The 25513-nt window shown below is 36.5% G+C and overlaps 1 protein-coding gene across 1 annotated transcript in view; it reads right to left on the bottom strand.

The window, feature by feature from the left end:
* The window catches only part of LOC145984123 (transmembrane protein 8B-like), a 248997-nt gene that overhangs the window by 87205 nt on the left and 136279 nt on the right, over window positions 1-25513 (bottom strand). Inside the window, exons 7-8 of the mRNA XM_083117558.1 lie at window positions 25257-25388; window positions 16624-16832 (exon numbers count right to left, since the gene is read on the bottom strand). Of these exons, the coding sequence (XP_082973684.1) occupies window positions 16624-16832; window positions 25257-25388 (341 nt within the window). The remainder of the gene's footprint in view (window positions 1-16623; window positions 16833-25256; window positions 25389-25513) is intronic.

Genomic DNA, 25513 nt, shown 5'->3' with positions numbered 1-25513 from the left:
TAATTTAGCGAAAAAAAATGAAAGGTGAATGTTATGTTCCCAAACTACTATAAGGAAGTGTTATAGTGTTATCTGTGTACAATGTTGCCATTTGATTCCTTTCCTAAAATATAAGTTACTCACTCTGTATTTTAAACAGCAAAAAATAGTATACGCAAAAATAAAACTTTCACCCACAAAATACGAAACACGCGCCGACCCTCATTCAAGCTCCCCTCCCCATCTTTCCGGGACTTTAAATTCCTTCATTGCAGAACATTCAACCAACACCCTTCAACTGTTTTTGTTTTGATTTCTGTCTGTCCCCGAGGCTAGGTTGACCAGAGACTCAGGTTGGGTTGGAATTTTCTATGTGATTGTTTTGGTGATTGTTATTCCGTGTTGTTACCAATAAATTCCAAAATCTGCATTTCAGGCCTCCTCGATAGCATAGTGGATAACGCTGTCACCTTATGATCAAGGGGACCGGGTTCAATCCCAGGTGAGAACACATTATACAGTGGCTCGGAAACTGCATTGTACATCAGTTAGGATTTGCCTATATGAGCAACTAGTGAACCAAAACCTTCGTCGCTTTTCACGGCGAGGTTAAATGTTGAGCCAATGAAGCAGGGAATAAAACAAATGCACTAAAATATCCAAACCATGCCATAATTGGAACCTAGATCCTTTTAGAACAGAAGTCAGTTCTGCACCACCCAGGTGGCAGCTTTGGAATAATACACTCCTTGGTGAAAATATCTGAGGTTCAATACCTGCCGAGTGGCTTATCTTTGGATAACACCTGCTCAGCGCAACGAGTCCAATTGTCTTTATCATGTCGTGCCGACCTTCGTGGTCGAATGGTTAGCACAGCGTGCTACTACGCCAGGATTCTAGGGTTCGAAATCCAGGCTTGGGTATGGATGTTTTTTGTGAGTGTCCTTTTATCAATTTCATAATATCATATCACTCATTCTCATTAGCCGAAAGTGGCAGAAAAACAATGAAAAATAAACCAAATAAATAAATCAATCAAACTAATTGTTGCTGTTATTTGGCTTTCTTGGCGAAGCCTTCTCCTTTCCAATCCTCACGATGCTTGGCCAACACTGACATTTGCGACTCCCATTGGGTATAGAAGGCCAGACAGTTCACACCGAAAGCAACATTTGACTACCTGGGAATACATATGAATGTATCATTCATATCGCTATTAAAAATCGTAATAGAAATTATGTTTCAAAGTAGACATAAAAATATATTAAAGGCACAAATATATACGTCAAGGCAAAATCAAAATATCTCACCAGGAAATAGTGTTATTTTTACGATAATTATAAATTACAGTATTTCAAGAACCAAGAACAGTAAAATAATATTAGTAATATTAAATAATACAACCTCAGAAAGTGGAATATATCTGATTTCACTCTTTCACTCATTCTGTCTTTTATGCAACGCGTAGTTACTTTCCTACTTTTTGTTTGCAAGTCGGCTCGCAAATATGGCGGCGCTGTGAGAAACTCGTATTTTGTGTTAAATCAATGTCATTTTTTATTTGCAAATAATAAAATGAATGGTTTGGATCGCTCTACTAGGAGTTGAAACCTTTTAATAGGTAAGTCAATTCAAATATTTCTTTCCCATGAAAAATAATTTCGGCATAAATAAAAGTATGCTGAAATAAGTTCACGAGACACCAAATTCTATTCTCCCCTCCCCGGGGTCAGAAATCTCTGTCAACCAGTGGCGTGACGCAATATCCTAGCAAGGTCTATCTTCCAACGATCACTTCAGAATTCGTCACTTCCCTCCCAGTTTTCTTCACCTGTTCAAAATGTTCCTACGCAAGTCAAGCTCCTATCACGTTTTATTGAACTACAGTTTGTAAGAAAATCAACTAAATGAGAAATCATCTTTTTAAATTTCGATTGAGGAAGCTATGATAGCCCAGAACCTCCAGAAAAAAGCGTCAACTACCCTTGAACCCACCCCAAGAGAAATTACTGGTGACGCCACTGCTTATCTCCAGGGGGCGGTTGTTCTTCGATGTGCTAACCAAACCCCCCCCCCCTCGTTGAGATAAGCAGTGACGTTACCAGTAAATTTTCTTTGGTTGGGCTCAATGGTGGTTGAAACATTTTTGGTGGGCTTTGGTTCAGTTGTCGTGGCCAAATTAGCGGTTAAATTTTCACGCAAATCAGGTGGCATCAGCGTGATATAAAAATGCGATTATCAATTTATATACATGTCCCCCTCACACACACACACACACACACGAATGAACAAACGGAGACTGAGACAGAACGGTAATTCTAAAAATCGAGCATATGAATTGGTCGTTAAACTACAAGGGAAATGTAACTGAACTGCAGTAATATGAGTAAAACCACAGAGTAGATAATTTCTAAATTATCTACTCTGTGGTAAAGCTCTTCGATAGTGAAATTTTTCATTTCATGCGCAAAATCTTCGACTTTAGCATTTACAGATCTCTCTCTCTGTAGTAAAGTGTGTACCCAGAATTTTCATTTCCTGCGGGGAGAGAATCTCTTGTCAATACTGATTTCTAGAGTGCCCGAAGAAAATAATAATGTACTGTTGTTTTTATTATACACAAGCAAATACACATTACTTCTAGTTTCTATCGTTACAGAAACGAAGCATTGATTCATACTACATACACAGAGCAGTAGGAGAAAAATTACGTTTCATTTGACGTCATTTCCTTTCGATAGATTTTCAACGACTTGTTCAGAGATTATTGCACAATGCACGGAGGTCTTTACTCAATTTCTTCTTCTTCCTTTTTTCTAATCCCAGTCATCTAAAATTTATATTTTTGCATCGCTTCTACTTCACTATCCTTTCCTGTAGTAGTGACGATCTTCCATGTTCCAAATCTCATGTTGTGTCTTCTATGCAGATGATATTTCATGTGTTACGAGTCCAACTGAGGGCCCTGTTACCTCGGGACAACTGGCCCTGCCAATATTTGTACCCCCTTATGAGGAGAACGATAGCCGGGTTATAACCCCCCCCTGCAATGGCTGTTTGGTTTGATTTGCTATATTTTACTTCACTTTTTGTGCCACTTTTGGCTAATTTGCGAAGATGGGGCCGGCTCCACGGGTTCTTATCCACTATTTGAAGCACCCCTTCTTACATACTAAAGGGACTTCCTTATCCAGCACTTGAGGAATCATTTGATTTTGTGCATTTTCACCTGATTATGATCTTTCAGGTGCATAGATCGTTTCCGGTTGTTGGCGAATCGTTTGCTTTTACAGTCCTAAGGGGTACAGTGAGGACATGAGGTGAAACTAAAAACATAATATTATGCAAATGGACGCATACTGATGAACACATACATATACAATAAACATACAAGGTAACTCTGGGTAGTTATGTTTGTTTAAAATGAAATGGGAAATGGGAAAAACATATATATTATCACACTCAATATAGTGCGTGTTTAGTTAACTGTAAACTAGAAAAGTAATAATTAATTGTATTACAATTGTATTCGGCTCAATGTGAAAAGGTTAAGAAATGAAATGAAACTAAATGCGTCAAAACCTACATCTATCTTCAACAAGGGGATAGTGGAACAACATATGAAGTTTGCAATATCACAAAGAGAGAGAAAGGAAATTGAACACTTTGTATTACAACGTATCAGACTCGGTATACAATGTAAATTAAATATATAGTAATACAAGAAGCATTGAAGCAAAATAAATTGCTTTCCTTTAGAATTTTTTACAATATAAATGTCCTTTCTGCAAATTTCGTGGAACAATTTCTTACATTTAATTCATTGAATCCAATCACATTTTGGCCCCTTTTTATCGAAATAGAATCATTCGCATCTTCATTCTCATTGTCACCACTACTGATTATGAGATTATATAAAATTTAATTCTGTCTTTCACATAAAAGATGATGATACATTACATGTTAGTAGAGCTAGGCCAGACTGTCATTTGGGTATAATCGCACCGCACATTTCACATTTCACATGGGGGTCCCCAGGATTCTCTCCAGGGAGGGGCAAACAAGGTAATTTGCTTTCCAGCTGGGAACAAAGGAGGCACATTTTTTCCCCATAATAGTGATGCCCCCTCGAAAAACAGTATTTCAGTCCGAAGTTATTATGTTTCTTCAACTAATTTATAATAATGAACATGAATTACTGTAACTGAAATGACATTATATGTGAAATATATAAGTTTTAGATGGACCTTCATTTTCCAGAAGGACGTGGCACCCCTTGCTCCCTCCATTCCATACTACCATGATAGTCAGTGTTCCACCTATTAGGACCATAGCATTTTTTTATCCAGTAAAATCCAGTTGATTTGTCCGTGGCCCCCAAAAGTTTTATCAGCAGGTAAACTACTTTCCATTATTTCCACTCAGTCATTTCTGCTTCTAAATAATATTTTATTTTTAATTTTCATTATTTTTCATTTCTCAAACCCCACATTGAGTAAAACAGAATTTACTAACTATTATTCTTGAGAGGGACCTTACGCAGCCAATAGTTTCATAGAATTTAGTGATAATGCATGCGTTAACGAATATTTCTCAAATATTCAAGTAAACAAAAAAAAAAAATAAGCAGATATTCAGATGTAAATAAAATAATGGAAACATTATTGTTATTTCTATTTCTATTTTGCTTACGTCTTTTTGTAACTTTTGTGATATTTGCGACGATGATGATGAACGATGAAGCAATGGAACAAATACACATGCATATTTGCTTGGGATTCGAACATACGACAATTTCTGTGATACCTCCACTATTGAGGTCAATTATTATCATCATTATTATTATGTCATGTGATCAACCAGCATAAATATGTAACACAAGCTTTGACAAACAAAATAGAAGGGTTCAGTACATTTACACGTAATATTTCCTTTCCAATGGAAAATATAGCCCTGCTCCCAACAGATGAAAGTTCCTTCCTGGCCTGGCTCTGGTAATCGAATATTCATTCCAAAGAAGGATTCTGAAATTTGACCTTGACCATTTGGTGGTGACAACACAGCTCTCTGAGAGAGGGTCGAGGAACGGTACAGTCCATTCCCCTCCGGCTATTTTGAGGGTATGGAGAACACAGATTTCGCGGACCTATGAGTTTGCGGCCAGAATTGTTGGCGTGACAATTATACTTTCTTATATTATCTGCATTAGGAAAGTGATAAAAGACAGTTATACTGCTTTTGTTGTCTCGCCAAATTTTCAAGTTAATTGCTCTCCTCTTTTTTCTTGCTAATAGAAACAATCCTCTCTTCTTTCTTGGCGGTGACGTAATTTCTTATTTTATGTTGACAACACAACACTCGCGAGACTCGAAAAACTTTTAGCTAGCAGAAGCTGTCCAACTCTAATATCCCTCCGCCCGCTGGAAGTTCCAGGCGGGGTCGCAGGTGGCAGCACAATTTGCCGTTATAAAAATACGTTGCAGGCCTGGAATGTTAATATAATTGCAAAGTAATACGCAATCTTGCCAGTAACAAAAGTATAGCAATCGCAACATAAATGTTCCCTCTTGTGATCTACGTAGTCGGTTTTTTAATATTCTTCTTGTGAAATAAGAAAATTAAGTGGAAAGACGTGAGATCTGTATTTTGCGATTTATTATTATTTTGCACATAATGTAATTATACAATCTATAATATAGGTACGAGTACACACACAGACGAGTACGAAGAACAATGTCCTGCAAGCAGAATCTCGAAATTCCATTTCAGAGCTACACAATCACGGTAGCAATTTACCATGTAAATGAATGGGACGAATTTTCAAGATGGCGGCCGTAGTCTATCCCCTTAAGAGACAGTTTTAAGAGACTAACAACAGTGTGTGTGCGAGAGAGTTAACTTTGAAACTCTCATTGATCATCTCTTCGAGAACAAGACAAGTAATATCCTTTTCTATCATACGCCAACATTGCTAATGCAGTCTTAAGGTCATTTTAACCTGAAAATGTGTGAGTTGCCAATCATTTAAAAGGTTGTGTAGATTAAGTTTTATCTAGGTACCTTCGCAGATGAAGGATGCAGCATAAGCGAGTGTTTATGAGCTAACATAACCCCAATGGTAAGGTCCCGAACCTGTAAGGTCCTTTACAACCTTGTAAGGCCCTTTTAAGGTTCTTTACATTCACCAATGCAGATTTAGAAGGTTCCACTTTGTAATAACATTTATTACTTAGTGTTAGGAGTGCACAAACACTAATTAGTGAAATTTGATATACAAAATTAATTTCCTCCTGTTAAAGGGGTCGCTGCTATTGTTTATTTCTATTTTTACACATTTTCATCACATTTCGTACAAAAATTGATGAAATCCCGCATCTCCACCACGTAAAGAAACTCCGTTAAAGGGAGTTATGTCAGCTCATAAGCACTCCACCATATAAAGAGACTTAAATGTCGATTACTTCACCAATTTAGGTACCTCGATAAAACTTAATCTACACAACCTTTTAAATGATTGGCAACTCACACATTTTCAGGTTAAAATGACCTTAAGACTGAATTGGCAATGTTGGCGTATGATAGAAAAGGATATTACCTGTCTTGTTCTTGAAGAGATGATCAATGAGAGTTTCAAAGTTAACTCTCTCGCACACACACCGTTGTTAGTCTCTTAAAACTGTCTCTTAACTTCTCTGTACTTCCCTCCCAAACAACTTTTCAAACCAATGTTCACTTTCCAAAATAAAGACTGACTGTCTTCCAAAATCCCCACAGACTCTTTCAAACTCACAACAGACTGTCTTCCCAAAACCAAACTGACTGCCTTATTCAAGATTCAACTTGCATCCTCTCAACCTAGGCTCCTCCTACTTTTCTCCGTCTCACTCTACTTTACCTCTGCAGTAGCTGGAAAATGCATTATGCTGAAGTTAACACATTCTTTAGTATTTCCTGCCTGCTACAAGGCTAAAGCGTAACTCGAAAATAAGAGGTACACTACGAAATGCACAAAACATGGCAATTGAGGCTGCAGCTTTGTGATGCAAGATACAAACAACTTTCTTAAGAATTATGATTATTGCTGCTTTCATGTGAATGTGAATGACAGGGATGGTAGAAATAAACATAGAGTGAGACTTCCAAATGTGGCCTAAATTTAATCAAATCCTACTGAAAATTAAGCAAAGACAGTTACAATCAGGTTGGATCTTAATTTTTGCAGTAAATAGTTACACTGTGCAGCAAGTCATATCTCATTTCTCCTCTCCCTTTTACATACAATTAAGTGGCTTAGCAATTTATGCTGGTTTCAGTATGTTGTTGCCATACATGATACAGAATAATGTAATTTTTTTGTTATATACTAGTGATGTAGCATTTTTATTGTCTTTAAGTATTTATTTGCCATAAATTTGTATCCCTAATAATAAAATTCAATTTTAAGAACATATCATGCTTTTTCATAAAATGTGTGTATTTTGCAATGGAATCATGCTGATCCCATGTTATGCAAAAATTGTAATTTTTGTACATAAGAATTTAATGTCTAACATGGAGGCCTTCATTATTATACTTGTATGTGTAATCTTTGGTTTTTTTGCTTCTAAACACTGAAGTCACTGCCACAGTGAAGGACTTCAACTACTGGAAGCAATGAAGTGAGTTGAATATGGCAAACCCATATTTTGGAAATCAGTTGTATTTGAGGCTATTCATTAACTATGGCAATGATAAAAATCAGTTGACATGTTATGACATATTGTATTAATGGAACATCATCCAATCATCCATCATCATCAATTATTTGGCTGAGTGTGTGTTCTTGGAAACAGAAGCATATTTTCACTAAGAAATAACAATGAAAAATCATGTTTGAAATAAATGGAAAATTTATGTATAAGCAAAAATTTACAAATATTTCTTTTCACTTTAGCACATGTCTTTACAAGTAATAACCATATATTAAATTAATAATGAAAATTTTAACCATCTACCAAATTTGTATACATGAATGTTTCATGTCCTTAGGTATGTGTATTGATTGGAATCTGAAAGAGTACTGGCATCAGAGAATCTGTATCAGCTTGGTGATAAATATATCGTCTACAGAAATGTTTAGTTCCAAATATAAACCATTAATGCAGACCATTAAATTTCTGCTGAGGTAGTTTAAAAACAATGTGATGTTATCATACTAATTTGGAAGTAGTAAATAAAAACATGAATCTAATTTTGATGTAAACATTATGAGCAACATTGGATCTGAGGAATTTTGCAATGCTGAGTTGAAACATTGCAGGCTTTGACAATAGTTATTACATTAGAGCAAACCAAGTTTTATAAGCACGACTCAAATTGAAAGTACAATAAAAATTATTCAAAATGCATATTTTTATTAAATTTCTGGTGCTGTTAGGTGGGAACATTATAATAAATAATTTTTACAGGAAGATACAACATGCTAACAAAGCAAATATAAGTAGATGGCAATGAAGAAGAAGAAAACATTAGAGCTGAAGATGACCTTGATGTGGCCAAATCATGCAACGAGGTTAATATGCCTTATAGTTTCTGAATGTTAAATTGGAATTAGTAGACAATTTATGCATGACGTACAAGCTGGTTGTAACTATAAAATCAAGAAATGGATAAGAAAATACAGCTACAAATAAGACAAAAGTGCAGGAAATTTACTACAACTTGGGATTCTTTGGATGCTCTTTTTCATTATTACAGACACTCACCAGAATTTTAAATGATATAGATGAAGAATTTCAATAAAACCTGGAATAAAAGCAAATAATGCAATATATATCTCATTACGTTAGTCTTTCGAGTCCCTCTGTATTAAATAAAATGATGTCTTCTGTATTGTATACCTGTCCAAGAATATGTGCTGGGTGATCAAAATTACTCTTACACAAAGAAAAATCAAAAATTAAACATAATTGTTTTCACATACAAATACAACAATAATGCAATATGTGTATACCATGTTCATGATAAGCCTAAATATATTTATTCTCTCTGTAGCTAAATCATAAGTATACGAAGTATGTTAAAGGCATAGAATGGAATAAACACTTGAATTTTATTTTCTTTCATTGGAAAGACAATACAAATTTTCATCCATAAGTGTTGACATAATGTTGATGCATACAGACATGTGATTTTAAATAACTGTTAGAATAAAAAATAAAAACACACTTCCAAGTTGAAGCTGATTATATGTTCTTGGATTTTACAATTTCCTGCATTTTAAGTTTTTCCACCTTGGTCCCCTGAAACAAGTAAAATCAAGGCTCCACTGTATATATAAGTGAAAGAAAAACTCTATTGGCAATAACTTTTGGCACATTTTGAGAAAATGAATCTCAACTGCATTGTGAACCAAGGATGTACCTGCAACATTACATATAGAATAACTAGCTCAGCTGGTTGAGGGTCCTGGCACAGGCACAAACCCTGGGTGGATCAAATTTTTCAACTTTCAAATCATTGATGCATGCTAAAACCATTCCACTGATGTAGTTTAAACACACTGATAATTACGGGAGAAGAAAATGAAATACCTGAAAATTAATTGAATTTTTATGTATCAAAATTAACGTTTTTTATAGGTTAAAAAGTAAATACTCTTCCTTTATTTTCATGCTATTGCTATATTATATGATTCATATGACACCATATTCATTTCTTATATGCTGGATTGCTATTGGTGTTAATGTGTGCAAGAAAGAAAAATGCTAAGTTTGTCTCAGATTGCTTTCTACCTGCCTCTATTCCAACAATTTCAAAATTTTAGGTTTGTTTTTCACTATCTGGTAAACTTTTAGTTAACTAACTGGCAGTTGAGGTCAATGATATATTAACCTGCATCCAATTTTTTACAAATGTACATTGAAACTATGGTTAGTTAACTTGAAATGTGTCCAGTTCATTGTTGGCAATGTAATTGATGACTGTGTGATCTACAATGAAAGACCAATTTGATTCTTGAAATTCCCTTTACAACTAGGATTGGATTACCTTGAAAAATGCAATGCAACAAAAAAAAAGTTTGAATAACGATAGCCAGGGATCACACTTTAAAAAACTTTACCTTCGTAGTCATTAATCATTCCGCCTTTTCACCATCCTTAGAAAATGCAATTCAAATTGTTCTTTTCCACATATACGGCTTTAACATAAACACTTTTTTCACTTATAATTTATTATATACTGGAAGGGGGTTCAAAATATTCTAGTCAAACACATAATTTATTGTAAACTGAAACAAATGATATAGGTCTTATTTAGGACTGAGGTGATACCAAACTGAACTGATACTAATACCAATGCCAGTACTCTTGCTGATTCCCACCAATACTGATGGCAATACTTGAAAATTATAACAATTCAAACTACTTCAGAATATTTATAAACTTCAATATATAAGTGAAACCCCGATTTTCATTGTACTGCATTTTAATTTTTTTCAGCTTGATGTCCTGAACAATGTAAAACTGAAGTTCCACTCTTATAAATATTCCATTTGAACTATACAATAGAAATCTACCAGAGTTTTGTTTTAAAAAATTCACAATTTAACATGAGAATAATTTAATCACAAAATCAAATTCCCCTCACAACATTGTTGCAAAAATTATGCATTTTGTATAATTTACAGGATATCTAGACTCCTTGAAAATGTCATGCAGCATTTTTGCAGAAACTGATATTTCCCGATAGCTGAAGTTTGAAATTTGTCAGAAAGGCAAATCGAGATTTGACCTACAGTTTAAACTGGGATCAAACTTGTGTGCAATGTGCCTCAAGCAGGAATCAAACCCAGGACTCCTTGATTACAAGCCAACAGTGTCACCATCATGTCATTGAGGATGTCCTAGTGACACCGATCCTGCTAGTATCAGCCAATACCAATAACATCAGTGTCATTGTGGCCCTACTCTAATTGAACACTTCCAGCTTACTCCCATGATGTTTCCTTGTAAGTGGAAACTTTCTTTTTTTTCTCTCTGAGGCAGGTGACAATGCTAAGTGGCAATTAGTTCCACAGTATAGCTATAAAATATTTTGAATAGACCAATTAAACAGTGGAAACTGTCGTGACTCTATATAATGCTTTGATAGCTTAAGGACCAAATGGACCTGTACAGCTGAAAATGGTTTCTCCTTTCATTGAAAAAAAAAATCTCCTATAGTGGAACCACAGGCATAAAAACCTGTGCAGACCCAAGTTTCCTGTGCATCTTACTTGCAAGTGGAGGGGGGGGGGGTGGAGCATGATTCCTTATGGCCTGAGTTGAACTGATACAAAGGAAGGTGCGTAGAGACTTTTGGCCGAAGGTTCTTTTCCTTGTGGTCACTCTATAACATATGCATTAAATTTCTATGATACTCTACAAGGCTTTTCTAGGACACATGTAATGTTTAAAATTCAATTTGGGTTTCCGATTTGGCATACTTAACATATTAAAAGTAGCATTAAATTAAAGTGAAAAGCAGCTTGAAATGGGATTTTTAAAGAATTTCAAAACATTGCATACACAGAGTGTCAGGTAATTTTTCACAGAATGTTTTCCTTGGAGCACTGGCACATGCCATTTCATGACAGGAAGCAATGTCACAGATGTGATCAAATGTTATGTTGGGTTGCAAGCATACAGGTGGCAAAATCCACTCATTTGAATGTTCATAGTGCTGAAATAATGCACCAATGACTAAAATTATACTAAGACTATTTGTTTGTTTTTAAGTCCTCTGTATGTTTCTGTGGTCTGCATGTGCCATTTTAATGACAACCAGTAGAGATTCAATACTGTGAACTTCAGTGCCACAAATTTTGTACAAATAATTTCCATAACTTGTCCAGTGCCAAAACAACTGTTTCCACAAATTTTGAATGTTCAATGATAGTCTGCCTATCACGCTGCTTCTTTCTAAATACTCAACCCTCTTACATACATTCCTCCTATATAAGGTTATGTGCCTCTCCTAGAGGGAGATTTTTGACAGTGGAGATTTATTTTGCTTTGCCATCTGGTTGTATTTTATTCAGTCAAAGACCTTGGGGGTCTCATTGGATCCTTTCAAAATACAAACAAGACAGTCTTGCAGTTGGAAGAATGGAATTATCAACGATTATTATAGCTTACATTAATTACATGTCAGGCAGATTCCTTCACTTATTCTGTGACTATTCACTTTTTTCATACATATCAAGGATAAATATGATAATGGGAATATACTCCATGTGATCAGAAGTATTCGAACACCCACCTGAAAATGAAGTACAAGTTTGGGCTGCCCTCCATTGGGAACACTAGCAGTCAATATGATGATGGCCCACCCTTAGCCTTGATTCCAGCCTTCAATCTCACAGGCATACTTTCAATCAGGTGGCAGAAGGTTTCTTTGGGAATGGCAGCCCATTCCTCACAGAGCGCCGAAATGAGAAGAGGTATCGATGTGGATCGGTGTGGTCTAGCAGGAAGTCGGCATTCCAAAACATCCCAGAGATGTTCTATGGGATTCAAATCAGGACTCTGTACAGGCAAGTTCTTAAGTGAGACGTTGATGTCATCAAACCCCTCCCCCACAAGCACCCTGCAGTATAGACAGGTGCTCGGTCGTGTTGAAAGACACAATGGTCATCCCAAACTGGTCTTCGACAGTAGACAGAATGAAAGTAGTAAAAATGTCAACGTAAGCTTGTGCCGTGACATTGCCATGTAAAGCAACAAGAGGGCCAAGCTCCCTCCAGGAGAAACATGAACACACTGTAACTCTGCCACACCCCAATTTCACTATCGGCACTATAAAGGCTGGTAGATGTCGTTCACCAGGTATTCGCCACACCCTACATCGGATCGCCACATTGTGTACCATGATTCATCACTCCACACAACGGTTTTCCACTGTTCTATGGTCCAGTTTTGATGCTCCTTGCACCACGCGAGGTGGTATTTGCCTGCGTGATGTTTGGCTTATGGGCAGCTGCTCAGCAATGGAAACCAAGTTGCTGCATCTCGCGCCGAACAGTCATGCTGCTTGGAGTAGATCTTGATGCAGTTTGGAATTCCTGTGTGATGGTGACGATGGATGATTGATGATTACGCTGTACAACCCTCTTCAACACTCGATGGTCTCTGGAGGTCAACATGGGAGGTCAGCCTGCATGCTTTTGGTTTGTACACGTCCCTTCATGTTTCCACTTCACTACAACATCGGAAACAGTGGACCTAGGGATGTCTAGGACAGAAATTTCATGTGCAGACTTCTTACACAAGTGGCACCCAACCACCTGACCACGTTCAAAGTCCGTGAGTTCCTCAGACCGACCCATACTGCTGTCTCGCACTGTCTGCAGACTACTGAGATCGCTAACCATGTGTAGTAGATGGCAGTACTGTGTCACCCTCTATGATAAACACATGTTTCATGGTGTGTCCAGATACTTTTGATCACATAGATTATATATATGCTTCCTCGATCCATAGTGAAAAAGCAACCTGAGGGCCAGGGCCTCATTGTCTTACATTAACTAGGTGACACATGATCAGTGAATTGAGTTTTATTTCCACAGGCCTCCCTGATGGCATACTGGTAACATCATCGCCTTGTAATCAAGGGGTCCCGGATTCGATACCCGGTTGAGGCACATAGTGCTTTGGATTCCACTTTAAACTGTAGGTCCAGTCCTGATTAACCTTTCTGTGCACAAAGCAGACTTAAAACACCAAATCAATCAATCATCTATTTTTAGAGTTTTCTGGCTTTTAACAATGGAGTCAACTACTTCTTCTTTTCAAGTAGCACAATGCTGACAACCGTAATGAACCTGGGACCACTGGCATCAACGGAGGGAGCAGTAATCATTTTATTACACTGGAGCTTGCTGATTTCTTTTCATTTCTTGGGGCTCAAAATGTGAAAAATAAAGAGGAATTTCTAATTAACATTCATTATCATTATCATAATTAGAAACTGGATTTTAAAGAGAAAATTTTTTTGCACTCCACTATTTTAAATGAAAGTTCAATATACACAATTCATATATATAAAGGGATACATTAAATGTCGTATAATGTCTCTCTTTTTTATATATGAATTGTATATATTGTGCTTTCATTTAAAATATTTCTAGTGGAGTGCAAAAATAAACTATAGTCCTTTTTCATTTCAGCGAATAATCTTACCATCTGTTTTCTTCTTTGCAACAGCTTATCACATTCCATAGCTTGCTGCCACTTGTACCTGGCTTTGCCATTTCACTGACACACAATACCATCGTCACTGTGACACAGTTAAGTTAAGACTAATCTAAAAAACTTCACAATAAAAATCTAAATCTAGCAGATAAATACCATATCATTCCGCAGGTGTGACTAGAATCTAGGACCCCGGGCATCATACATCAATAAGCTAATCACTTCATAAAAGGGGTTATGGAAGAGACTGGAAAGAGCTTCCTTCAAGCACATAACACCGGCAACCTTCAGCGGATCTTGATCTTGTGAATTCTACCAGAACTCACAGGGGAAATAAGCAAACACAGCTTTATGCTAGAAACACCGTTATCGAGAGATGTGCCAGAGTCAACGGTTTTACCGATTCAAAGTTCGAATTTAGTTTAAATAGCTCGCATGAGAATATCTCACCCTTAGTTGCTTTTAGAATTACGTCCGATACAGTTATTGCGAGTAAGCTCCAAACTTGTTAAGTACTAAACAAAAACTGAGAGAACAAGTGACTGAAAAGTTACAATTTAGAATATCGGATTACGTGAAAATAGGAGCCCGGAGATACGCTCGTTCATTCGTTTTATTCCAGGGTAGGACCACGTCGAAGCGAGGACCAGCAGAGATGAGAACTTCAAACTGTGCTACAGGTACAAACATCCTATGTCATTTCCTCACCCCGCCTGTTCAGTTAATCGAAGTGCTTAAATGTTTAAATCAAATGGTTTAGTGTTGTTCTTACTTCACCGGGCTAGCCCCCTCTACTTGTTTGAGTGTTGAAACTGCTCTCCAGAGTGGTATCCCCCACTTACAAATATACCTCTCGCTGCCAATACACTTCTAATACCAGGCTCTCACATGGCCTGAGGTTTGATCCCCCTAAAACTATTAGAGATTTAGACGGTACACTTTCAACCCAACAGGTACGTCGCTTACAATGTGTTTGTTGCTGCATAAGCCCAGATCGCATTGTTTCAACAATTGCTGCAACATACGCCCAACACTCATGGAGGGAAGATAAATTCTTTATTTCCTCTAAACTGCCCCAATAGACAATTGTTGAATGTTTTGTTCAGGTAAAAAACAGTCCTACAAAATATTTGATATCTTGTCAATAAAGGGACCAAGCAAGATGTTTTTAGAAAGGGTGGAAAAATGAATGTAGCCTGAAAAACTAGTCAATAAAGGGACCAGAAAGGAAAATGTTTTAAAAAAAGGGAAAAAAAGAGAATGTGCTTATCTTGTCCCATGTTTTGCAACATGCTGCTCATAATATCTTTGGGATTCCACAACCAGTAGGACGGAAAAGTGCATCTGTTACGAGTAGTCAGAAGAACTCCAGGGGAGATGAATTTGCATCCATGGGGACAGTCACACCATGGTTACCTGTAAATGGTAGGGGAGTAAACTGTTGGTGTCGTCCAGTCGGTTTTTGCCAGGTCGAATCATCAGGAACCAGGGTTGGCATTTTGTTGGTTTATTGCAGCAAGAGGATAGTAATGACAAAAGTCTGATTGCAAAGTAGAGTATTTAGGTACATTTCAGATATTTTAATATTTTAGTTAGTTCCCATTTTAACAAGTTATTTGAACAAGTTCCCACGTGGATGGTTGCCACCAAAATTAATAGAACCATTATAAGTAAGTCTCGCAGAAATGAGTCAGTAATTCTCTTATGTGTATTTATTATAATACTACATATTTAATTCCCAAAACATAAATTAGATATTTTATTTAGATATTTTACTGTGACAATATGCATGGAGAAAAGAAATAAATAAAAGGGACATGAAGAAACATCCATATCTGAACCTTCCAATCAAGAACATGTGGCTCCACAGTGCATAGGCTGGTGTTCATCAAAGGATGATAGAAAAGCTTTCTTGCAGATTGTACTTCAACTGTGAAAAAACATTATGCTACAGGCCCATCTGTCAATGGCCACACATTATTCTTTCTGCCCCTGTCAGATTGTAAAAGACACTCGGGTACAGTTGCCAAAACTGGTAAGAAGATGGGAGGGCAAGTGACAGGGGGCAAGAGTGGAAATCCTGGAGAGTGCTGTCAGTACTTCCCTCACAAGGAAAAACTAATGACACTCTAGAACTTACAATTTCTTTCAACATCCAGCAGCCCTTAATAGTTAAACATCCCAGCACAGACCAAGAATAGGTCCAAATCATGTTACAAATTTCAATTTACTTACTTTGTAGATAAATTTCAAATATCAAGTGTGTCATTATAAAATCTTAGTTATACTAGCCTATCCAACATACACATTGCAACATTTGTAATAATATCAACATAAACTTCTATTCTGATAATGCTTATGGACCAGATTCTCAAATTGTGTAAAAACCATAATCAACTAAGAAATAAGACTCATAGAAGCATATACATACCCATTATAGTAGCACTTAACTTGGAATGCAATAAACCACATATCTGGTTCTGGGTAAGGTATAAGTTTTGTTGCATAAACAGAATCTAAACCTTCAGATGAAACATTAAGTGCCAACTCTGGATCACATTCCAATTCACCACTGTGATGAGATGGGGCACGTCCTTTTCTAATACATGCTGAGATGGTCAAAATTTGATATGTTGCATTCTGCAAATAAGTGTAACATTAAAAATCATACTTACAGTAACACTGATATATATTCATTCATACTTGTAACATGCATATTCATACTTCAGGTTTGTGCGACTTACTCAATTCTATATATATTCTTTCATATTTCTAAAAATTAAAAATACAAAATTATTATTACTTAGGTAAAATGAGTATCAATTTTGTACACCGACAATGTTTCGGGAACCACTGTTCCCTTCTTCAGGTCCTATATTTCAGCTATCCAAAAATCACCATAGCCTCGTCAATTCATACTCTCATCAGGAAAAGGAATTGGTACATTATGGTAAAGGTAAAATATTTGGAAAGCGCTAAAATTTTGCTTGACCCATGCTTACTGCTATTTGTTAAAATATCACTATAAAATCCTTCCACTTAAAAACCTGTGCAAGTTAAAACTTTTAAAAAAGAAAAGATTCCCCCTTATCACACTATTCCCATGCGGTCTGCCTGTGCTTTCCCTATCGTATGCGGGAGGTTGCGGACATGTCGACTCTCCCCTCCCCTACTTTGCCCCTGCATTTCTCCTCCTCCTTACGTCATTTCAACATCAAAATCACGTATAACTTGGGCTTCGCGTATTACGTCAGAGGTGACCTGAAATCCAATTTTCTCGTATTCCCGTTTCTCCCATTTTTGAGCATCTCAATCCATTGTTCGTCTATATTACCATCTTCTCTGTACGAGGCCTCATAGACGTTCCTCCTAAGCAATTTTTCCTCTTCCCCTATTACTTCTCATACTTCTATTTGTTGTCCTTCATCTATAATGTGCTCCGATAGCCCGGTCCGGGGAACCCCCTCCCTTATGTCTTTATCATGTTCCTTCCAACGTATGCCAATGCTTCTACCTGTTTGACCTATATACTCTTTATTACATTGGCATTTAATCTTATACACACCTTTCTTCCCTTCTTCATTATCTTCTTTTTCCATTCCCTCTATTTTGTAATTTGTAAAATATTTCTCCAAGGTTCTAGGCACTTTCATCCCACATTTGATTCCGTACCCCTTTACTATTTTTTCCACATTCTCTGACACTCCTCTAAAATATGGGATTCCTACGTACCTAATTTTCTCTTCCTCTTCCCATTTACTTTCACCCCCTTCTTTTACATCCTTGTCCATTCTCTAATTGCCATCATCTTTCTCGCATATCTTTTGTGCTTTGCTTAATTTCTTCCTCATTTCCATCTCCTTGTAACCGTTCTTTCTACCCACATTCATTATCCATTCAATCTCTTTCTTTAAATTCTCCTTAAAGTTACATAGTCTTATTGCACGTACGAAGAAATTTATGAATACATTATACTTAGTCTTGTTTGCAAACGCACATTCCCTGTTAATATACATTTCTCCTGACAAAGGCTTATGATATACGCCCATCCTAATTTACTTGTCTGGTTTGCAAATCTCAAGATCAAAGAAACTTATCTTATTATCTTTCATTTCTTATTTTGTGAATTTGATTCTTTCTTCTTGTTCCCCCAATGCAATGAATAAACTGTCTAATCTTTCCTTCTTCCCGATGACCAGAATATCGTCAACATATCTCCCATAGAATTTAACCTAATTTCCTATTATGTTCAAAGCTGTACTTTCAATAAAGTGAAGGAATATACTTGATACTATCCCTGATATGGGGTTCCCCATAGCTAATCCCTCTTTTTGAACAAAGATTTTTCCATTACAGCAGAAGTAATTGTACCCCGTACATATATTAAACCATCTTACATACTCCCAAGCGGTCACTACATCAATTCCATTCCGCATCAACCACCTCTGTAAACAGTCGGCAGCCTTTTCCCTTGGTATGCTGGGGTACAAGTTGACAACATTATAAGGGGGGGGGGTGAATATATAAAGTTTTTTGTGTACTTAGACTTTACAAGTTCTTTTCTCTTTTACTTTACAATATATTATTGATGGTTCAGTTGGTTTTGCTTAGTTGAAAGAGATTCCTCTAAAACTAACCAAAAACAACACTTAGTCAGAAAGAGAAAAGAAAGAGAGACACGCTTTACGTGGCCACATGCAGACCCTATTCCACGTGTGATGTTCCGTATAACAACAGGTATCCCTTGAGAGACCTGTTAAGCAACAATGAACTTTAGCCTAAATTTAAGAAATGGTAGTTAGAGGAGGCTTTGGTAGTGTTACGATTCACTGCAATGATAACAGGTCACGCACCTTTGAACGACATATTTATTCACAAAGAACGCCGCTTGTGGCATAGCCACCACCAAACATGAACATTTCACTGAACATAAAACACACAAAAGATATACAAAAGGGTTCTGTACTTACATATCAGCCTATTGGACATTATATCTTTCATACCTGGGGGGCACACACACTATTTCACACTCAATAGCCACATCCCGACACATGGGCAATTTTGGGGTGTACACCACTAAAAATTAGGAACTTCATGCTTCCTTGAAGTGATAAAGGCAGTTGGAGAGTGATGGGTGAGCTTTCCTGGCTTACCTGGTATGGATGGCAGAAAACAACATGGATATTAACTGATGTTGTTCCATGGAAGCTGCTATGGCTTCAGTTTTGCTGACCATGTGGTCTGGACTTTCACTTTTGATGAGGGACACAAAACTCGCTACATTGCCGAAATTTGCACTGGGATCCTTAGATGCTGTCTTGGACACACACACTTAGGTCCATATTTACTATATCTGGACCTTAGATCCCTGTTTCCCTTGTGAATCCTTTGTTACTGGCACACGCGGCCATTAACACACTGAATTTTGCCAGTAACTTCACATCTGACCTGCTCTCAGGTGGGTCTGGAATACAAGTGAGCTTGCACGCCAAGCTCAACACATAATAGGGCATCTGAAAGTCCCCTCTGTGAAGTCACAGCCTTGAAGGCTTCTCATTGGCCAGCTGGAGTCCTCCGAGACTTTTCCTTGTCTGTGGGAGTTCCAATTTCTCCCACCAGATGGCAGAGTTATCAATTGCTTGAAAAGTGTAAACAGAAGTGTTTTTTTCACCTTTTCTGGCTTAATTATGCCAGATAATTGCAAATGAATTTACTTTTCGTAAATTAGGCATTATTTTACCTATAGGTAAGTGTTATCTTTGATTTTCAAAAAAAGATAAAAGATTTAATAAATATGTGATTTGGAGCACATGGCTTTTGGTATTCAAGATGGCTACTGTCAGCCTAAAAATTGTTGCTTCTTTATAAATAAAGCACATCTAACCCTCCCATGAGTGTAACAAATGGTTTGTAAACATTACCCATGATTCTAATTGGGGAGAGGGTATAAGTCTTTGGGAAAATAGCTCTCACAAGCCTTTTCTGATGCTAAGCTGATGGCCCTTGTACTTAGGTTATGGTCTGTGGTTATTTGTGTGTGGGCATGTATGCCCAATGCTGATTGGTCATAACATCAAAACTCGATATCATATCTGTGCTGTTAATCTCCAATTCTTCTATTTCCCTCTTTACATTCCATGCATTTTTAACACTATATTCCGTGTTATCCCTGACTTATTTAATTTTCGCAACCAGAGTTTTTGCCAACTTGTACCCCAGGTGCATATACATGGGTATAATTGGCCTTAACGGTGTCCCATCTTTATGCGTTTTTGGTATTCCAAAAGCTACTGGGATGATCCCCTTTTTACAGTAATTGATAAGCCTTTTCTTTCTCTATCCTACTTAACATGATACTGTTTTCAATCCCCCTTTTTGTTTCCCTTCTTATTTTATGGATCAGATCCTTGCTACCTCTTTGAAGTTGTTACTTAAGAAACATTCTTCCAATTTTCTTTTGTAATCCCCTTTGTCTATGACGACCAATTGATTCTCTTTGTCAGACCGTATTAGAAATACATCATTTTCTTTGACCCATTTCTTTAAGTTATCTAACCTCTTTTTAAACCTCTTATTCCTTTCTTTTTCCTCTCCTTTTTGTTTTCCTTCCTAATTTGTTGTTCAATGATATCATGTATCTTCCTCTTGACTTCCCTTTTATCATCTTTGTCATCCAAGATGGCCCCTATCCCCTCTGCTATGATAAATTCTTCTTTTTAAATTTCACTCCTCCCAATTGAGAACTTTTGACCCTTTCCCATAATTATATTCAAATCAGAGGGTAGTTATTTCTTTGTCAAGTTAAGCACAATATCCTTTCTTTCATTTTCCTCACCCCTCCAGTCTTCCTTAGTTCTGTTACCCTCCTTCATGTTTCCCCTTATCCTAGCCAATTTGTTCTGAACTTTTATTCTATGTACATTCTTAGCTGCTTCAACATATTTATGATGCCTCTTCTCTATTCTACTCCATGTCACCCCGTACATGATAGAGCTTAGCTCCAAATGTATCTTTGAACACTCATTCTTAAGTTTATTAACTTTGCTATACACTTCTCTTATGCAGTTACCTAACATTCCCATCTGATATTTCTTTTTTTGATCATGCCCCTTAATGCTTAACGGTTGAAACCCTCATTTGAGAAATTTCGGCACCACCCCCAACTTCCTACATTCTTTAAGAAACCATATTTTGATAATAGTAGAATTTAACCTAATCCTGGACTTCTGAAATTCTCGCACTTTTCTTCCCGTACAGACTATTGAATTCATACTTCAGGTTTGTGCAAATTACTCACTTCTATATGAGTCAACACAGCCTTTGACCTGACCATCTCAGATTTTCATGAAATTTGGGGAATTGAAACTATGCATGGAACTTAGTAACTATGAAAATTTTTAGTTTCGTGCATCTTGTAATTGTTAAATTATTCAAGGTCAAAGTTAGCAGAAATTGCCCTTTTTGAGCCTGCTTAGCTATACTAAATGTGCTGTAACTCCGCCCCTATTTCACCTAGGAAGCTCAAATAAAGCTTATTGTACAGGGAATTGAATAAGCTTTCCAGTGATATATAACAAGCCTACCTTTGGATAAAAATATAATTTTGTCACGTGACCTTGACTTTGACCTTGAATATCTCAAAACATGTCATCACCAAAAATCGTGAAAAAAATATATTTGGTCCCTCATACTATACTCTAAAACATACCAAAAAATCATTCTGGGACTGCAATGGGATCAGAAGATACAAAATAATATGTGTAACTATGTGACTGATAAAAGCCCCATTACATGAACTATGAAGAGTCAAATGTCCCTTAACACTCCCTACAAAATGTGAAGGAGTTATCCTGGGTATAATTGGTCATGAAAGAAATAGGTTAGGCACAGGGAGATTTCTAGCCGTGTGTGTCAAGCGCGGGTCCAGCATATTGTTGACCGCCATATTGAATTCAACGCAAAAATTTCAAAGGAAAGGGGGTGATGTGATATATCAAATGAGGCTAGAATGTCACGAGAAATGAAGTGACGAAGGATTTTCCAACGTATCTTATGCCAGCAAAAAGTTATACACATATCTTTCACTTACAATATATGCACATTATAATGTTGTCAATGTTCCTGTGAGCACACTCGTTGATGTCTCTCACACTCACATAGAACATTTGGTAATGTAGCATGTGCAACAACATCGCAAGCAGCAACTATGCCTTCTCTCAGATGGTCAATATCAGGGACTTTTAGTGCATGCACCATTCTCTTCAAATGTTTCTGAAGGTAAAAGTCCTCCTAAGATGTTAGATCTGGGGAATATGCAGGCCTTTTAATAGATCCCCGTGTGCCCATCAATCTACCTAGAAAATTACCATGAAGAAATTGCGAAAATGTCTACATAGTGTGGTCACACTCTGTCCTGTTTCAAAACTCTCGAAAAGTGCCACATCCCGTAAGCAAGGGTGAAAAAACCTGTTCACTTAACAAATCCAAGAAGCCCTCACCATTTAAGGTTCCGTTGTTGAATATGGACCAACCATTTCCATTCGCCATACATTATACCACATAATTAGCTTACCAGCAACCACCATTCGACTGAGCAAATCACAGGTATTGCATATTATTTTTATTAACTTCGCCGTGAACATAAAAATTTGCCTCGTCACTGAAGAATTTTTCATTCCAAAGGAAGTGTCACGTAATTGTTTGAGATACTTTTCCCAATATTCTTCACTATTCAACTATTTGGTGAATGTAGCTGATTAAAATCATATGCAATGGTGCGTATACTTCTTTCTCTCCCAAGATGTCAGCGTGATCTCGATGAATTCCTAACACATTAGGAGCATTCCAATGCTTTGTTTTTAACACCTCGAAAAGGAGAAAATGGTTACAAGCATGCAGTAATAAATTTTTGCTGGTTAAATATATGTTGGAAAATCCTTCGTCACTTCATTTCTCGTGAAATTCTAGCCTCATTTGATATATCACATAACCCCCTTTCCTTTGAAATATTTGCGTTGAATTCAATATGGCGGTCAACAATATGCTGGATCTGCGCTTGACACACATGGCTAGGGATCTACCTGTGCCTAACCTATTTCTTTTAGGACCAATTATACCCAGGCTAACTCCTTCACATTTTGTAGGGGGTGTTAAGGGACATTTGACTCTTCATAGTTCATGTAATGGGGCTTTTATCAGTCACATAGTTACACATATTATTTTGTATCTTCTGATCCCATTGCAGTCCCAGAATGATTTTTTGGTATGTTTTAGAGTATAGTATGAGGGACCAAATATATTTTTTTCACGATTTTTGGTGATGACATGTTTTGAGATATTCAAGGTCAAAAGTCAAGGTCACGTGACAAAATTATATTTTTATCCAAAGGTAGGCTTTTTATATATCACTGGAAAGCTTATTCAATTCCCTGTACAATAAGCTTTATTTGAGCTTCCTAGGTGAAATAGGGGCAGAGTTACAGCACATTTAGTATAGCTAAGCGGGCTCAAAAAAGGTATTTTCTGCAAACTTTGACCTTGAATAATTTAACAATTACAAGACGCACGAGACTAAAAATTTTCATAGTTACTAAGTTCTATGCATAGTTTCAACTCCCCAAATTTCATGAAAATCGGAGATGGTCAGGTTAAAAATTGCACATATCTGTGTTGATTTGGCATGGAATGACTCATATATATTCTTTCGTATTTCTAAAAATTAAAAATACAAAATTATTTATTACTTACGTAAAATGAGTATCAATTTTGTACACCAACAATGTTTTGGGAACCACTGTTCCCTTCTTCAGGTCCTATATTTCAGCTATCCGAAAATCGCGATAGCCTCGTCAATTCATACTCTCATCAGAAAAAGGAATTGGTACATTATGGCAAATGTAAAATATTTGGAAAATGCTAAATCTTTGCTTGACCCATGCACACTGGTATTTGTTAAAATATCACTATAAAACCCTTCCACTTAAAAACCTGTGCAAGTTAAAACTTTTAAAAAATAAAAGATTCCCCCTAATCACACGAAAAATAACGAAAAAAAATTACAGCAATTAAAAAATAGAAACTTCAATATCTAAAAATAAAATGAAAACCATAAATACGGATGAAAACACAAAATAAAGAAAGTTTAATCCTAGAGGAAATTAGCATCCATATCCACGTTACAAACCAAGGTTCGACCTGGCAATACTGTGTATTTACAACATGAATGTGGATACAGGAAAGAAGCTATGGTGAGTAAAGTAAGAAAGTTTGTTTTATTTCACAGAACAGGAAGATAATTGAAAAATGCACAGTGCCAAATCGAAGCTCGAATCAAGTACTACGAGTTAACATATATTTTTTTTTACAGCAAAATGGTAAAACACAAGGATCGATTGTGCAGTATACCCAATACTGGGACACTGATATTCATATAAAGATCAGATGAAAACTAGAAAATGCAACACAAAATACAGAACAGCAACAAAACCACCTTTATCCATAATATGAGAAATATTTTTTCATTATTATAACACTGCAACAATGTTATCGATCAGACCATGCTATGCAGAGAAGCTGCAATATGGTGGAAGTCACCTATGACCCAGAGCCTGAGATTGGCTGCATCCCACAATATGTCACATGCTCATTTACCACATTAGGAGTATAAAATAACAATTAATATCTCTGATTATATTTGAGATGATCTCTCTCATACTCTTGAAGTGGCCTTGCGAGTTCCATAAAATTTGTCAATACAGAGCTGTAATAGTCTGTGTAAATAATAGTCTTAAGCAGAACATTTTGTTATATTATGCATTTGTGTTCAAGAAGCTAGTAATGGTTATATTGCTTCACTAATTTAGACATTCTGCAATATGAATGATGATGGTAATTTCCAGATAAAGATGTGATTATCTTCTATGCAATATTTTTAATGAACAGTGGTATCTATGGTCTCAAGTCAATTTTGTTGTAGCAGTGTTTATGAACAAAAATGCATGCAAGCCTTTATTAAATAGTCATTGATAAAATAGAGATGGATTATTCACATGTTTCATTACTTACAATTAGAAGTTCATCTAAGTGGATATTAATGCTTAGTGTACCACCCATATCAACAAAAGGGAGAATTTCCAATTGAGCTAATACTGGAAAATAATCTGTCAATGCAATCCATGTGGTATACCATTCTTGTCCCTGTAAAATAAGTTGCATCTCAGTTAACACTGTAAGAAATGAAACTATTCCTGGATGATAAAAATTAAAATATTAGAAAATACATAAATATTCATAAGGTTCCTAGTGAGAAGTTGGTCAAGTGA

Source organism: Lepisma saccharinum, chromosome 2 (assembly GCF_977018435.1).
Source record: "Lepisma saccharinum chromosome 2, izLepSacc3.1, whole genome shotgun sequence".
NCBI lineage: Eukaryota > Metazoa > Arthropoda > Insecta > Zygentoma > Lepismatidae > Lepisma > Lepisma saccharinum.
The sequence above is the reverse complement of the archived record's forward strand: the minus strand, read 5'-3'. Positions and strand labels throughout refer to the sequence as shown.